At 36.3% G+C, this 17,067-nt stretch overlaps 1 protein-coding gene across 2 annotated transcripts; it reads left to right on the top strand.

Moving 5' to 3' along the window:
* Positions 1-11,758: 11,758 nt before the first annotated feature.
* On the top strand, positions 11,759-15,783 carry LOC112187492 (palmitoyl-acyl carrier protein thioesterase, chloroplastic). 2 transcript variants are annotated; one of them, XM_024326314.2, is made up of 7 exons: positions 11,759-11,998; positions 12,983-13,517; positions 13,671-13,804; positions 14,382-14,495; positions 14,663-14,834; positions 14,916-14,984; positions 15,066-15,783. In XM_024326314.2, the coding sequence occupies exons 2-7, from the start codon at positions 13,017-13,019 to the stop codon at positions 15,333-15,335; spliced, it is 1,260 nt and encodes a 419-aa protein (XP_024182082.1). In that variant the 5' UTR covers positions 11,759-11,998; positions 12,983-13,016; the 3' UTR covers positions 15,336-15,783. The 2 variants fall into 2 exon arrangements, with proteins under 2 accessions (XP_024182082.1, XP_040370636.1); XM_040514702.1 differs by lacking the exon at positions 11,759-11,998 and adding an exon at positions 12,021-12,093.
* Positions 15,784-17,067: the final 1,284 nt, after the last annotated feature.

Raw genomic sequence — 17,067 nt, 5'->3', positions numbered from 1 at the left:
TGACATCATTATCCTTGATCCTCTCTTGATTTTTGACATTAACTCCATAATTTCCATCCATTTTTCATGCCAAAATATATTCTTGAAATTCGGCCAAAATCAGTTTGCATCTAATACGGACCCAAAATCTGATTTTTAACCATCTTTTCTTGCCAAAAATGACTTCCAATCCATATCACCTTTATAGAGGACATCTTGACCTTGTTCTTGGGCTCTCCTAGTCCACCCAGGTATCCTATTGTCATCAGGACTCCTCATTTTTTCTCATTGCTCTTCATTTATTCTAATGTACCTAGAAAATAAAAACTAAATTAAAATTTATTTATTTAAGGAAATAACTAAGTAAAATATGAGGAAATAACTATTAAAATATCGCATTAAAATGCTCCTATCGCACGATCTACTTCCTCCAACCCACCACCAAATAAACATCCAGATCCACCGATCTGAACATGTACTGTGACTCCCAGCCCACCTCCACGGATCCACACTCCGATCCGGCGAAAATCAGCCTCCACTCCTCTTTCTCTCACCAATCCATCGACCTAGCAATCTGATCCCTCTATCCACCGAGTCCGCCACGTCCTCCGACCACTGTAAAACGTCACTACGATCCGGCAGGGACCCAACACCATTAAATCCCTCCCCAAATCCAGTTTCCGATATACAAATACATTTAACACACTCACAAAACAACTATCCCGTCCGACCACATCCATCAATTGCCGGCTCGGCCAGAGACCGGAGCCAGCACTAAGGCGCAGCCGGACAAGGGGAGTAAAGAAAAAGTAAGGTTCTTTTGTTGCAGCTCGTGAGGCGCGTTCTAGGGTTAAGCTATGATCTTTATTAACATGCTATTTATGAAAAAAAAAAAATTTAGTAAAAATTCAATCTCAATAATTGAAATTATGGTAAATTATCTAAATTTAAAATTCAATAATTAAAATCCAAAACATATAGTCAAAAACTAAAATGTTAACTAGATTCAAAGTGATTCACTTGGCCATCAGTACTAGCTTAATATGATAGTATTAAAGGTCAAAGAATGAGAGATCAGAGATGTGATGTGAGAGGATCAAAAAAATTGTAGCGATTATATACTAAGGTTTTGAGACTTTGGGCCTTAAATTCAATATGGTAGTATATCATTTGAGAATAAAGTTATAACTGGAGATTTAGAACTTACTTAGAACAAACCGGACAAATGAATATATATTTATTATGTGTATATATAAAAATAAAAATAAAAGATTCTCTTAATATATCGGTCGGTTCAGGTTCCGCAGTTTAAGCACAAGAGAAACCAAACCAACCCGGTTCATAAATGGGTTGGTTCAATATTGAACCGATTTTCAAATTTTTAAAGTTAAAAAACCTTAACCAAACCATATTTATTGGTTGATTTTAGCCATTTTAGTCAGTTTGTACCATGTTTTGCACACTCCTAAGAAAGAGTGTGCGGAAGAGCTCACTAACCTTGCTTCTTGCCTTACTTTTGTGAGCGGCAGTGCGAAGAAACCAACGGCAGTGTGCTCCGAGGACATAAAGAAAGTGAAGGCTACCAAGCCCAAGTGTTTGTGTGTTCTCATCAAGGAGAGTATACGTACCGACCCTTCAATGGGGCTTCCTGTCAATACCACTCTGGCTCTAAAAATGCCCTCTGCTTTCAACATTGATGGCAAAGTCTCCGATTGCCCTAGTAATGTCTCCAGTTTTACCTTACTCTTTTATACAAATGTATAGCAGTCGTGCTTATTTTGTCACATAGACCTATAAGAAGAGCAGTCGAACACCCTCTACACCACCCAAGGGCAATGGTATGCTAACTTAATTTGAGAAATTGATGAATTATAGACAACTTCCCAATAATGAAATTAGGATAAGAGCGCACACTTCCTTCCAAAATCTAATTTTTGAAAAAAAATTTCTTAATTTTAGGTGAGGACTATTAGATTCGAATTTTTTTTATCTTACCAAACGCACAGAAACTCATAAACCGGAATAGTTTTCTTGCTTTTCATATATACTAAGTAAATATAAAAATATACACACACACACTCATTTGGGGTAAGTAAATATGTCATAGTCGTTAGATATGTTATACCAAATTAAGGCCTATTGTTTTCTCGACGAGGTACAATTCACAAGCCAACTTCCTTTGTTTTCTAGTTGTCACTCCTTAGCCTCTTAAAACATCTCACTAGCATCTTCTCCACCAACATTAGGAAACATAGCAAAGCAATAAGAAGGAACTGCATATTAATTTCGATGGGTGGCCAGAGTGATTACCTGCATTGACACACCTTAAAATTGCCTCTCAATCATACATTTTCAACAAGTGACTTAGCCTTGCTAGGGAAAAGTTGCATATAATTACTCTTCTAGCTAGTAAGGATTATTGTTGTTTAATTGGTGTTTATAACTTGCAGGTATACTGAACCTCCTACCAAATTCCCCAGATCGATGCAAAGATTTTCAATGAAGCCGATCCAAGCTCTGCAACTACATCCCCCACAACTGACTCTCCAGCCACTACGACTCCATCCTCCGCTTCTAGTTCATTATCTGCTTCAACTGCATCACCCTCCGATTCAAAGTCAGACTCAAAAACAACTCCAACCAGTAGCACAGCTAACAATGGAGCAAGATTGAACATACCCGCTGATGTGGGAATTTCGCTCATGATGTTGGTCTCTGTGGCATGGATGTTCATTTGAGGCTTGCTTCGATCCCTACAGATAGTAATAGCTAGCTACTCCATTATCAATGATTTGCTTGTTTTCCACATTGTGGTTGATCAGCTGGTTTGTAGCAGCTTGTTTTTCACAAAGATCATATATAATAACGAATTGGTAGCAACAATAAAATTGACAGCAAAATCCTATACATGTCAAGTTCGATCTAGAACTTGCTATAGCAATAAGATTGATTGACTTCTATAACGTCCTGGTATCATTATAAAAGGAAGTAAATAGCTAGTAATGAGCATTTCTTGCATCACAAGCAAACACGCCCTAATTAAAGAGCTAGAGACGCCGAGACATTTAGGTTAGCTCACATGCTAAATCATGGCCATTGTTGCTAGCTTACTGTATAAACAAACACCTCCATCACTTTCATCTAAGCTCGAAGCCTTTCCTTAATTGTTGTATTCAATTCATGTCACCATCAATTCATAACCGATCGAAATCAACATCCAGCTAGCGATTGTTTCACAGCATACTGATATATATGCTTCGGGTTCGATCATGTGCTACTGGTTCCAATACCATCCACTAATTGTAACGATTTTTTACATCATTGAATTTGCGGGCCTGTCTTACCAATTAAGTTGTGTTCCATCTGTGTCATAATCATAAGTTATAAACCAAACTGTAGAACGTGGAATTTTAATTTTGCCCGACCTTCTTCATTTGTGTCTCCTTTTCCTTTTTTTTTTTTTTTTTTGAAGAAGGGCCGGTTCCTTTTTCCATTTTTAAAGAAAAACAAAATATTAGGTTTGTCCCTTGAATTTATGATTTTTTGCCTGTCTATTTAGTGTGGCCGACACATAGTTCTTCCCCTATAATGCAGGTGATATGAAATCTCTGTGGTGGAATATGTATGGTTTTGTATGTGGCATGTATGATTTCATCTTCAACAGATACATACGAAGATTGATGCATCACACACAAGACGCAAGTAATGATGTTTAGGCACAATTTATTTATATAATTTAAAATTTATATGATTTAAAAAGTTGTATATATTCGCAGAGATAATTTTTTAAGAGAAATCTAATTAATTGATCAAGAAATGTGTAATATATGTATCAACAAGGTACGTACACTTAAGCCCCCTAGCCAGCTAATGACATTTGGGTATACGTAGCTTCACGGTGGATGTTATGTGTACCACATTATTACCTGTTGTGTATATGTACCCTATACCACATAGGTACTCTAGCGTACTGCTGGTTCAACAACTCTAACCTAACCACATTAATTAACCCTTTAAGCACGGGAACCATCAACATCCCATCTTCCAACACGTTTGGAATTCCTTTTCTCTCTTCAAAATTGAATTGACTCCCTTAATTCATGTATTATATTTCCATTATATATGTAGCTGCTGTATAGTTGTCCAGGTTTGACATCTCTCTTGGCTATGTACCACATGATCATCATCTTCTCCATTTATTGTGAAACTCTCAACTGTTTTTGGCACCATAAATTAATATTGCAACCACAATTAAACTCCCCCATATTTCTCCTTTTATTCATTAAATTTTTCTCTCTTTTGCTGGGCCAATTTATATGCAATCATGCCCGAACGTGCACCGTGCACCATCGATTATGTCTTTCATCAATTATAATAGAAAGAAAGGATAAATGGTAAGATTTTTTTTTTTTTAATGAGGTCATAGACCATATATGAATATCGAGTCAGAATAATTATTACATACTTTTCAATTACTATTTATAGACATATAAAAAGTTGTGATAGTACCATGATAGTAGTAGTAGTAGACCACACATTAAGCATCATTGCTCACTTCAAAAAAAAAAAAACTATGATAACTCTAAGACATAGCAAATAGACCAAGTAGTACACTCATTAGCTCTCATTAACGAGCATAGCTCTCTAGATAAATAGGGAATTATTAGAAGAAGAAGAAAAAAAAACTAAACTAGAGGCCCAAGGCCCAAATGATAACCAAACCCTAGACCCAACATCGAGGTCCAGCTTCATTCCAATCTCCACAGCTGTGCAACCCGTCTCACATCGCCACCACATGACTTGCAGCGCAGCCTCTACCGCCTAGAGAACAAAACAAAACACTGAAACTCTAAAAGAGCATCCAGACCCAAAAACCAAAACCGGGTTAGTATTCACTGCATCCACGCTGCTACCTGACGCCATCAATGAAGTTTTCGTTCCCGCTGCCGCCTGGAACCACCCAGTTTAAGTCGTCGGTTTTCACGAGCCAGCCACAACACTGTCTCAACCAGAACAAAACTACATCATTCAACCATCGAATCAAGCCATCCCAAGACCCAAGCCTTAAAAAACTACCCGTCCGGCAATAACAAATGACAGCAGCACGACTAGGTCAACACTGACGCCGGCCATCACCAAACAAGCGAAGTTTGAAAGCCAAAAATCGGCTAGGGTTTCAGGAAGAAGAGATAGGCAGTTAGAAAGAAAATTGAACCTCTGACAAATGGTAAGATTTAGTGTGATGTAGTATGTTTTCGTAAAATCAATTTATTTGTGGAGCCTGCTGCCTTGTTCCTCTTAATTAAAACAGGCTCCGGAAACTTCCATAAATAGGGTGGTCTATGTCAACTAGATGACATCATATAATTCAAAATTTTGAATCGTTTGTCATTCAAATATCTTTATGACGAAATGTTGCCGTAATTATGAAAACATCAATTAAAACAGAAATTACTTTCTTATACGAGCACTTTTGTTATCCTTCGGCAAATTGTTTTATCTATATAAGTTGGCATCTCCAACATGATACTTATTTAAAAAAAAATTTGAAATTTAACTAATTTTAGACTAAATTTGATTTCGAATAGATTAGCTAAATAAAAGTTAAATTTAACTTTAGCTAAAAAATCTAGCTGTATTTAGCTAGAGAGGAGAGAGATTTTAACTAAAACTTAAATTTAACTTGAAATTTAAGTATTCTGCCGGAGCAGAACTCAAAAAATAGGGAGAATAGTTACTTTGGTTACTCAACTATGACTCATTCGACACTTTGGTCACTCAAGTTTCAAATATATCACTTTGGTCACTCAAGTATTACACTGTCATTCACAAAAGTCACTTGTTGTGAAAAAAAATGCCCCTTGGGTGACTTATGTGAATGACAGTGTAATACTTGAGTGACCAAAGTGATATATTTGAAACTTGAGTGACCAAAGTGTCGAATGAGTCATAGTTGAGTGACCATTTGTGGAATTCTCCCTAAAAAATAACTAGTTATATTTCAATTTTAACTATTTTTAACTTTGAAGATAACTATCGTATTTGAAAATGCTCTAAAAAGATTAAATATTTTAAATTTGAGCAATTAATAATTGCGAGGAGCTTCTTACATCGTTACATGACGTACTTGACAAATAAACACAACTAAGATCACTAGATTATGTCATACATATAGTTCTAATTAACACACAAAGTTATCGAATCGCACCCACGTGCATGACATGAGAGAACATTCACAAGCAAGCTGTAACATAGTTGATGAGCAATATTATTGATCTGAAATGTACCCGGGGCTTCATGGCGTGTATAGTGATCAATTGATTGATTCGTGATTGATATATACTCGCAGCTATAAATTCATAATTAGTCGGTGCTGGACATTATTGAGTCAGTACATAATACACGCGTCGGTTATTATGGTTATCCAAATATACATGCAATACATTGCTAAAAGAATCGACCCAAAGCCAAAGCAGCCTAGCTAGTAGCTAGATTGATATATTCGGATAGATGAGAATCCCGATCCAAAAAACACATTAAAAAGAGTGTTTTTGTTATAATTACGGAATTCAACAAATAAGATTCTGAAATGTGAGATTTGACAAACAAAACTCGATTAATAAAATTTTCTTTGTTAAATCTCGCATTAGAAAATATTCCGTAGAATCGAATTTTGTTTATCGAGTATTTTCTAGGATGTTATCACAGCATCACTTATACTACGTGCTCGCTATGTATTGCCGTATAATATAGATATAATTAGTTAATCTAATTATGTAGTAAACAGGAAACATCCTTGTCTAGCACTAGATTCCTAGAATCTTCATGTGACCTTGAGCCCATGACAAGTCTTTTTCATTCTTCTCTTTTAGGGTTTTTTTATTTCGTTCTTCTTTCTCTTCTTTTCTTCTGCAATTATGAAATGTGATGTGCTGTGATTACTGCTGTTACATTATATTCACCATTTTCATAAAGACACAGCATCAGTCCAGAGGAAAAGCCATGCACAATTTAAAACCCTCTTTTCTTGTTGGAGTTTTATGTAGGGAGGAGAATAACTTTGAACTTAATTTATGCGGCTTTTTCATAACTAATTAAAGCCATAAAATTACGGTCCCCCTATATCCAAACCGTAAGGAAAACGGAACTTTGTTCATTAATTAAGTAGTTAGTTAGCTACGTCAAAGCAAATTGCTACTTAAGAATTTCTCCATATACAAATAGTCAAATTTAAACGATGAGATAGAACATAGGGGAATTTCCAATAGAACAAAATTGAAGTGTAATTGAGAATAACCAAGTACACCAGGAACAAGTGTTCATATATATCCACGCTCTATTCATTCCTGAATTATTTATTTATTTATTTATACATTATTTATGAACAAAAGAACTTACGCAGTGATGTCGAGATTACTTTATCAAAACGTAAAGATGTACATTTTGATGAATTCAAGTACTGCTATTTCATGATATCTGAATATCGTTCGTATGAGAAACCTGCCCGTGAGCTGTGACCTATTTGTAAGTTATAATTTTAAAATTGTAAATGTCATGGGTTCGATTCTCACTGACATATGTAAATGTGAGGTGGGTTAAGGATTTATAAAATAAATAAATAAATAAAAAATCAGCAGCACCCATAGAAGCATGTAGCTAGCTACCAATGAATAAGACGCAACTTTGGTCGATCAGAGCCTCGTTCTCATGCATGAATTTTAGCACTTTGAGTCTTTGATCAATTATATATATCTGTGAGCTAGTTTGTCTTTCAGCTTAATTAGCTAGCTAGCTGGATTCGAATGCTTTTACTGTTTTACATGACAAAGGAAGAATGTTGATCCAATTCCTAGTGTAGGGGCACGGTTTAATTAAACTTTATGTCAATTAACTTTCTTTTAACGAGCAATAACAAAACTAGTTCCTTTGATCCACTTTTTTCATAAAAGTTATAAAAAATAAAAATAAAAATAAAAATAAAATCGAATGAGATTGAGTCTCTGACTATCCGTAGTTAAACAAGTTAATTGACTTATAATGATTCAGGCTCAATATGAATTTTAAATAAGATTAAGCCCGACATGGATCATTTTCTATATTTAAAAAATAAATTAAAAAAAATACGACTCATGGAAACTTTCTCATATTTGACTAGCACGTTATTTCTAAGTTTCATGTCAAGTGTTGTTAGGGACGAGATCGTAAATGAAAAACCAGGTGGGTTGCACCTTCAAATTAATTTTGAGTGAACAATGCTACTAAAATTTAAGGAAAGATTTGATATTTAGAGTCATTTTCTTAATTAATGACTAAGTTGGACAGAAATTAAAACCAGATAGTGGGTATGACAGGCTAGGACAGGAAGATATGAGGAAATTTTTGGCTTTATTTATATGAGAATGCGGCTATTGCCACCCTACTAACTATAAAATATGTTGCAGATTTAGCTAACCCCTGGCCTTTAATTTTGTGCCTAAGTGTTGTTCTACAAACCTAGTGTGTTTGATTAGGTTTTAGTTAATTTTCAAGAGTAGTCACGAACCCATTATGACTTAACGACTCCAACTTTACAACCCTAAATTACACTATACCCTAGATTATTGTACAATAATATTAACATAAGAGATATAGGCCATTGCTTATTTTGAATATATATCTTCATGATTTGATCATCGAACGGTCCAATCCGATACCACACAATTACCCTAATAATTCAAGAATTTATTTTCTTATTACTAAACTCATTCAATCACAATAATGAAAAGATCGTATAATATACTCGATCAACTCATCAAAAACTTCATTAATCAAGTATTTGTGTAATAAATCACATATTAATCATCGTCTTTAAACATTTAATCTTATTAGACTTCATCACACTTCATATCAAAAATACATTACATTCGCTAATTTTATTAATCGGTCTGGAATTATTATAGTAATTAGTACTAATTATTTGGCAACCCCACCTTATCCAATCTCACATGGCTCTTTGGATGGACACAATCTCAATCATTCTCCTTGTAACGCTAATGAAAACCATATATTAAAAATAATTTCATACAAACACCAACATTATTATGTTAACCCCATTTCTCAATCATTCTAATTTTCGGTCAATATCAAATACCAAAAAATATAATTAATTTGGAAAAACTGAAAAAAGTATAAATATTTAATTGTTATATTTCCAGGTTGTATCCCTCCTAAATTGATGGTTGCCTCGTTGTGGAGAAAGTGAGCGTTTCGGGGACCCACATATTTAAAGGGCCTGGTTATTAGTTAACGGCTATTCAAACTGTTTTGTGATATTCCCGTGCTGCCCTTCCGCGCACTCGAAATAACGAATTTGCCACTCTTGCTGCTTAGCTAGCTTCACGTCGTTCATCCACGTCAAAGAAACGTCTCGAATATGGGGGTTTCGCTAGCGAAGCTTCACAAGGAGACGTAACAATGCTGGACATAAAGAAATTTGAAACTATTAGTTTGCCTACTAATTTTCTGAGTTTCCTAATTAGCTACATGAATATACCAACAATAGAAGCACGTTCACAACACGTATCTTAAGTTACTTGTCTAGCTAGTTCTATGTTAAGAATTACCTCGTTATCATAATCACACAAGTCTCTAGTTTCGCGGGTCTTTTTCATCAGTTGAACATCTTATATGAAGGTTGAATGGTGTAAATGAAATATATTGGTATTCGAAGCAAGGCCAGTTATTATGAAAAAATTCATAATTGGAACAAGAACATCACATGATAATATAATTTATATTTGAAAACATGGATGGTTAATATTAAAACTTAAAAAATCTGAGACATTTTCCCTTATATATTTAAGACACAATACAAACTAATTTCAACGAAGGCACTGTTAAATCTAAGTTTAATTAAAAGCGAGCTATCATTATCAATCATAAATTGAATGTGTGCATAATTAGGAGTGCAGGGTCGTTGGGAATCAAAGCTGAAATTGACTCGTGAAGACTATAAACAAGAAGATGCTCGATCCATGGAAGCTCTAAGCCAACAAAGATTGAAGAGTCAAAATTGAAGAGCCAAAACCAGGTTCATACTGCGCTCATCAAAGCAGACCTTTCCTCGTCACCGAACAGCAACAAAAAATTAACAACCTCAAATTAAAGTACCAATTAGAGTCATCTAAATGTGTTTATAAATCAAAAGGTTTCGTGGATATTGTGATGACATATAATAAGAGTTGGGTGAGGGGATGGCAGATCGGAGAATTGAATGGTCTTTTCAAAGACCAAATTAGTTTTAATTATTTGATGGCTATCGAAAAGAACAGATCAAAAGTGCAAAACCCCATTATTATTACAGGAATTATCGTGTTCATATGCATAAGTGTGTGGAAGCTTTTTTGAGCTGGTAATTCAAATACGAAGTGCAGATATGGTTGAGCTACTTTCCCCATCATTTCTGGAGATCAATTTCAAATTCAAATACTTTGCCACCCATCGAGCTAATACGTAGGTCAACCATTTGTTGTGTTTGAAACAATTCTATGCATATTTTTTGGTATTTTTTTAGGGTTCTTATAGGATGGTTACAATTTTCTTGTTAACTTTTGCAGGCTACAAGATTGAGAGGGACAACAAGTTTACTTTGTGTTTTGTTTTTAACAATAGAAAAGGACATGACGACATGTAGAGTTCTAGTCATGTATATATATGGGATGACTAAATATAATTTTATAAAAATTTAAGTAGTGATGTCTTGTCCTGTGGTATAAAACAATCTAACCAAATTACAATCGTTAACTTGCGAGGCTTAAGACAATCTAACCAAATTATATACAATGTCTGATATATGGATTGTATGTGGGTAGAGATCAACACACATACAATACTCATCTGATGAAATACCCAAATTATTTTCAAAATTCATGTATTTTGGAGCAGTATATAGTATGATACTAAATTGAAGCAGTTTAACCAGCTAAATCGAATCACATTGTAATAGCTTTTATATTCATTTTTAGGGTTCTTATGGGATGCTTACAATTTTCTCGTTAAGTTTTGCAAGCTACAAGATTGATGGGGACAACAAGTTTACTTTGTGTTTTGTTTTTAACAATAGAAAAGGACATGACGACATGTAGAGTTCTAGTCATGTATATACATTGGATGGCTAAATATAATTTTATAAAAATTTAAGCAGCAATGTCTTGTCTTGTCACTTATAAGACAATCGAACCAAATCACAATCATTTACTTGCGAGATTTCTTGTTTATAGGAATATCAACAATACCCTACTCAACGACCGATATGACCAATTACTAGATCACCACATGAGTGAGACTAGACAAATAATAAAAAAATGTAGAAAAAAATAATAATTAAGATTGACTATAATACGATCATATTCAGCGAAAAACAAACTCTCTTGTAAATAATTAGTTATTACTAATTCTAATATAAAAAAAAACATTTGCAACTTGCTTTGTTGTTACATGAAAACTCCAAACTATAATAATTGAAGTATAAGATTAATGATGCTTATGAATTATTTTCCTAAAAATAAGTATTTGTATAAAAAAAATAAAAAAATTCCGAACAAAAGTATTATTTTCTAACAAACTTTTAGAGTTAAAATGTCGGTCCCTCAACAACAATGGTTGGCAAATTAATGGGTGAAAATAGAGAAAGGAGGAGGGGCAGAAGCGTAAATACGCGGCTTTGGAAGTTGAACATGAGGCGGGATTGAGGAGGCCACAGGTGGATAGTATATATTAAGTCGCTGGACGCCAATTCCCCACCACCCACAATACCGCTGGCCCTAAATCAGTAAATCCCCTTCTTCTGCCTCTCTCTCTCTTTCTCAATTTTTGGTTCCTTTTCAAAAAAAAAAAAAAAAAAGAAGCTCAAAGGAAAACTTTGATCGCGAACCCTAGAAACTACCAGAAGCAGAGACAGAAGCACCGGTTTGCCGATCCGGAATGACGCAATAGCCCCCTTCCACAACTCTCGTATCCGTTGGAGCTTTTGTTAAAAGAGGTAAGCGCCGACGACGACGATGTACGCGTTTTTTTTTTTCAGTCTTTCATGTCCTGATCTGCGCCGGTGTGTGGTTTTTGGTGAGAAAGTGTGAGGTATATTGAATGAAATGAGAGAATGCGTTGCTCCGGTGTTTCGGCTTTGAAAAAAACCGGAGATCTGTTTATGATTATTTTTTTAAAATTTCAAAAATTTGAATTTGAATTCACTGTGATTTGCTTCTGCATTCTCTAGTCAATTAGACGCAGCGAAAAGCTGTGGTGTTTGTAACATTTGAGGAATTTTGGATTTTTGGTTCCGTGGAAATGAAATTTGTGTGGTTTCTTCTCATTTGGTATGTGTGTGAGAGCTTAGCTCAGATCTGCTTTGATTTTCTCTGCGTATGTGATTTTCGGGCCTTTTGATAGAGAGAGAGAGAGAGAGTAATGATGGTGTGACTATAAAATTTTGTTCGCTTTAGCCATTCTTTTTTCTCCGATGATTTTGGGCTTCGCAACTACTTTACCTTTTGGGGTTCGTTTTGGGTAGTAAACAATGATTGAAGCTGGAATTTATGTGCCGAAATTTGAAGCCAGTTTCAGACTATTTTGTTCTTTTTGGACGCTCATGTATGCGATTGTTGGAGAAATTCTATTGAATGTTGAATATATAGGTGTAATATTTTTGAAGTTTCTGTATGGGCTGTAATCTCCTGACAAGTTTCTTCTTCCCAAACAAACAAAAAAAAAATATGTGCTACTGCAGAACAAAATATTCTTTGGTCTTTTCAATGGCTTTCGAAATAGAATTGCCTGTGTAAATTTGTAAGGTGGAAGATATTGTCAGTTTTTTGTTGGATTATGTTGAGGGTGGTTTTGCTGTAAATTGTTAGACAACTTAGACTTGCTTGTTGGTGATTTGGTTGGCGTTTTCTGCAGATTTAATTAACTTTGCATCCTCTACTTTTTAAACTATACTGACCAGGTGGGATTTTTTCTTTTACAGTGTCCTGATTCGTGACTCTGATTAAATTGTCATCATGGTCGCCACTGCTGCTACTTCATCGTTCTTTCCGGTTCCTTCTCCCGACTCTGGTGCTAAGAATTCCAAGCTTGGAAATGGGAATGCCAAGTTAGGACTCAAATCAAAATCTGCTGCGGCTGGTTTGCAGGTAAAGGCCAATGCTCAAGCACCTCCAAAAATAAATGGCACTAGCGTTGGTTTGGCCACTGTCGAAAGTGGAAAGAATGGGGATGACATGCACGGACTTGCTCAGTCCCCTCCTGCACGGACTTTCATTAACCAATTACCTGATTGGAGTATGCTTCTTGCTGCTATAACCACAATCTTCTTGGCAGCAGAAAAGCAATGGATGATGCTTGATTGGAAACCCAAGCGACCTGATATGCTAATTGACCCTTTTGGTTTGGGAAGAATTGTTCAGGATGGCCTTGTATTCCGCCAGAACTTCTCCATTAGATCGTATGAAATAGGTGCTGATCGAACGGCTTCAATAGAGACGTTAATGAATCATTTACAGGTACTTGAAACATTCAATTTCTTTTCAACAGTATTTGAAGATGTATTTGTTTGATAAAGTTGTGGTCAGAACACACTCTTCAGTTTTCATGTTATTGAACCGTCCTCTTCCTTTACGAGCTTTATCATTCATTACTTTCTCTTCTGTCTGCAGGAAACAGCGCTTAATCATGTTAAGACTGCTGGCCTCTTAGGGGACGGATTTGGTTCAACTCCAGAGATGTCCATAAGGAACCTTATATGGGTGGTAACCAAAATGCAGGTTAAGGTAGACCGCTATCCTACTTGGTAAGTAAAAATTTCATGCATGTATCTTGCACTTCTACCAGTAAAGTTACAGTTTATATTTTGTATGGTCACTATTTATTTTTGGCCTGGCTTTGGAAATTATGCAATGTTTTGGAATAAATGGTGTTTTTAGTGGCTTTTGGTCATGCTGTGGATATTTGTTATCCGAGTTTATATTAAAGTTTGGGGAATTGGAAACACGTCTGAGGCATCATTGGAAATCTGAGCTAATTCTTTGAGGAGCTGGGGGACACTTTAAATTGTAATATTTGAATTCGGTACTTACAACATAGACGAGCACAGAGCTTTATGTCTCATGAGCTTTATTGGTTGCTTTCCATGATTTATATGCATTTGCATTCTGGCTCTATTGAGTTGAAGAATAACTGTTCAGGTTTAAACTACTTTTGGACCATAACTAACTTACAATTTCTGCAGCCAACTAGATTAACCACTGTAGACAAATTGTGTAGCATGTATTCTAGTCGATGACCTTTGTATAAACAATAAGAGATTGTTACTTATTAGTTTCATCAGACACTTATCCTGATGGACTTTAGTAAAATCTATGTTACAGGGGTGATGTTGTTCAAGTTGACACTTGGGTTAGTGCCTCCGGGAAGAATGGTATGCGGCGTGATTGGATTATCCATGATTGCAAAACAGGACAAATTTTAACAAGAGCCTCCAGGTACTTATTGGCTCCTCTTTTCTTTGCCGAAATAAATTTAAGAAATGTTTTTCTATGGCACATGTTGCAGATGCAAGAGAGTTTTTGACGATTCAGTTAGCTAGTATGGTTGCAAAGTTAAATGGTATTTTAAATGTTTATTGATTAGGGTTATGATGTTTTTGCAGTGTGTGGGTGATGATGAATAAACTGACTAGGAGGTTATCCAAAATACCCGATGAGGTTCGGAGTGAAATAGAGCCTTACTTTATGAATTCTGCTCCTGTTGTGGAGGAGGATGGCAGGAAACTGCAGAAACTTGACGACAATACTGCGGACTTTGTCCATACTGGTTTAACTGTAAGTCGATCATCTTTGCTCAGAATTCTTGGTCTATCCCTTTTGCCGCTTTCTCATCACGAACGATATTCTTATTTGCAGCCTAGGTGGAGTGATCTGGATATCAACCAGCATGTTAACAATGTGAAGTACATTGGCTGGATCCTTGAGGTAGGTTGCTGATTCTGAAAACCATCTATTTTGTGCCCCAAATTTTAAACGCTCTAATTGAAGGACTTGTTGTTGCTGCAGAGTGCTCCCTTACCAATCTTGGAGAGCCATGAGCTTTCTTCTATGACTCTGGAGTATAGGAGGGAGTGTGGAAGGGACAGTGTGCTTCAGTCCCTGACTGCAGTGTCTGGTGCTGAGATTGGGCATTTAGCAAGTACTGGCAACGTTGAGTGCCAGCACTTACTTCGACTTGAGGGCGGGTCTGAGATTGTGAGGGGAAGGACTGGTTGGAGGCCCAAAAAACCCAACAATATCGGGATTATGTGTGGGCTTCCAGCAGAAAACGCATAGTCCTGAAAGTAAAAGCTGGAATGAATGAATGACGCAGTAGTCTCCTCTTCTAGCTCGCCGTTTGCCTTGCCGATTGCTTGTGTAGAGTTCTGCTCATGTTTCTTGGATTCATATATGTTTTTTCTTTTTCTATATATATATTCCTCCCATCTGTCATCTATATATGCAGAAAAAGGATAAAATGTAGCCCATTGTAATTAGCCCTTGTGCTCTTCTCTCCTTATCGCCCTCCCTGTTCGAAATAGTCTCGTTTATGCTTTGCAGCTTGGCCTAGTTGAGTGGTTGGTTTGCGCCTCCTTAAAATCCAAATGTATTGACTTTGTGCCACTTGGAACCCTAGCCGTATGGGGAGACAACTCCAGGTTAATTGCCTTGGTTAACTGGGCAAGACATGTATATCTTTGGAATTTTTTCTAGTTAGATATGGAAAAATTAATTCATTGGTTCAGAGGTGGATGATTTGGTTCTTGTATATTGGAAGTTAGCTTTACCTACACGCTACCACCAAGAAATCATATTCACAGCTTTGCAGCAATCCACTTTGCACATGAATAGTTAGAAATTAGTTGCAACCCCCAGCAGGAGACCTCACATGATTAAAGCAGCAGTCCCATTGCAAGCCACTTTTTATTCCACACAATCAGTTTCAGAGTACTCCGTATTTTGAAATACTATAGAATTTTTGCATCAAGGGCACAAAATTTAATGCCTTTGGACTGTATGCTCGCTGCTCTGACACATCGAGGTCATTAACACGTCGATGTCACAAGCTCCGGTGACAGAGCTCGGCGTAGTGACGCCTGCGATCTAGGGATATTAAGCGTACTAACTATGCAAACTTTCCTGTGTGGTACAAGGAAAAGTAAGATGGCAAAGTATTTTAAGCAATTTTTTTGAATCATCATGTAACCAGAAGAAAAAAAAAAAAAAAAAAAAAACGGAAAAGAAAAAAAGAACAAGGACAATTAGATCAAGAAAACTAAGGGACTACTTCAATCGATTGCTTGAATTGTGAGCTTTTCTTTGGGCTTTTGGCTAGTGCCTTAGCACTCGAGGCCCAAACAATTTGTGGTATGAAGACCCGCCGCACTAACAAGCCTCAGAGCTCAGGGACACAACCTTTTATTGGCCCAAACACATTTGGGTCACAAGCTTCTGTGACAAAACTCGGTGTGCTAAACCCTAAGACTTACCAAGATCAAGTACGCTAATTTTGCATAAATTGACACTTTTATATTTGAGTTTTTTTACTTTAACAGTGTCTAGACACTTAAGAGACTTTTAAAATTATACTTGAACTTACAATGTTATCAATATATTTTTTTTTGATACGCAACATAAAGTCAGATACGAAGGCCACGTTGGCCTCCACCGTTTACAGAATCAAATAAAATAGCCCTAGCGCGCATGTGGGAAGCGATTCGCCCACCAAACACGATCAGAATAAAGATGGCCAAGAGTAGTAACAGCATCAGCAGCAAAGTTTGCCTCTCGAAACACATGTTTGAAGGTAATAGTGGAGAAAGAGGTAGCAAGCGATCGGATGTCCTAAATAATTTTTCTCAGTCGCCAAGGTGGATGAGAGACTCCATTAACAGCATCAATAACGAGTTTTGAGTCTCCTTCCACCTCAAGGAACTGGAACCCCTTATCCTTGGCAGCAGCAAGGCTGTCCCGTAGAGCCGTTGCTTCCGCGATTGGCACAGAAGCATGCCCCGAGCTCGAAGCATTG

Source organism: Rosa chinensis, chromosome 2 (genome assembly GCF_002994745.2).
Source record: "Rosa chinensis cultivar Old Blush chromosome 2, RchiOBHm-V2, whole genome shotgun sequence".
NCBI classification, from domain to species: Eukaryota; Viridiplantae; Streptophyta; class Magnoliopsida; order Rosales; family Rosaceae; genus Rosa; species Rosa chinensis.
The sequence above is the reverse complement of the archived record's forward strand: the minus strand, read 5'-3'. Positions and strand labels throughout refer to the sequence as shown.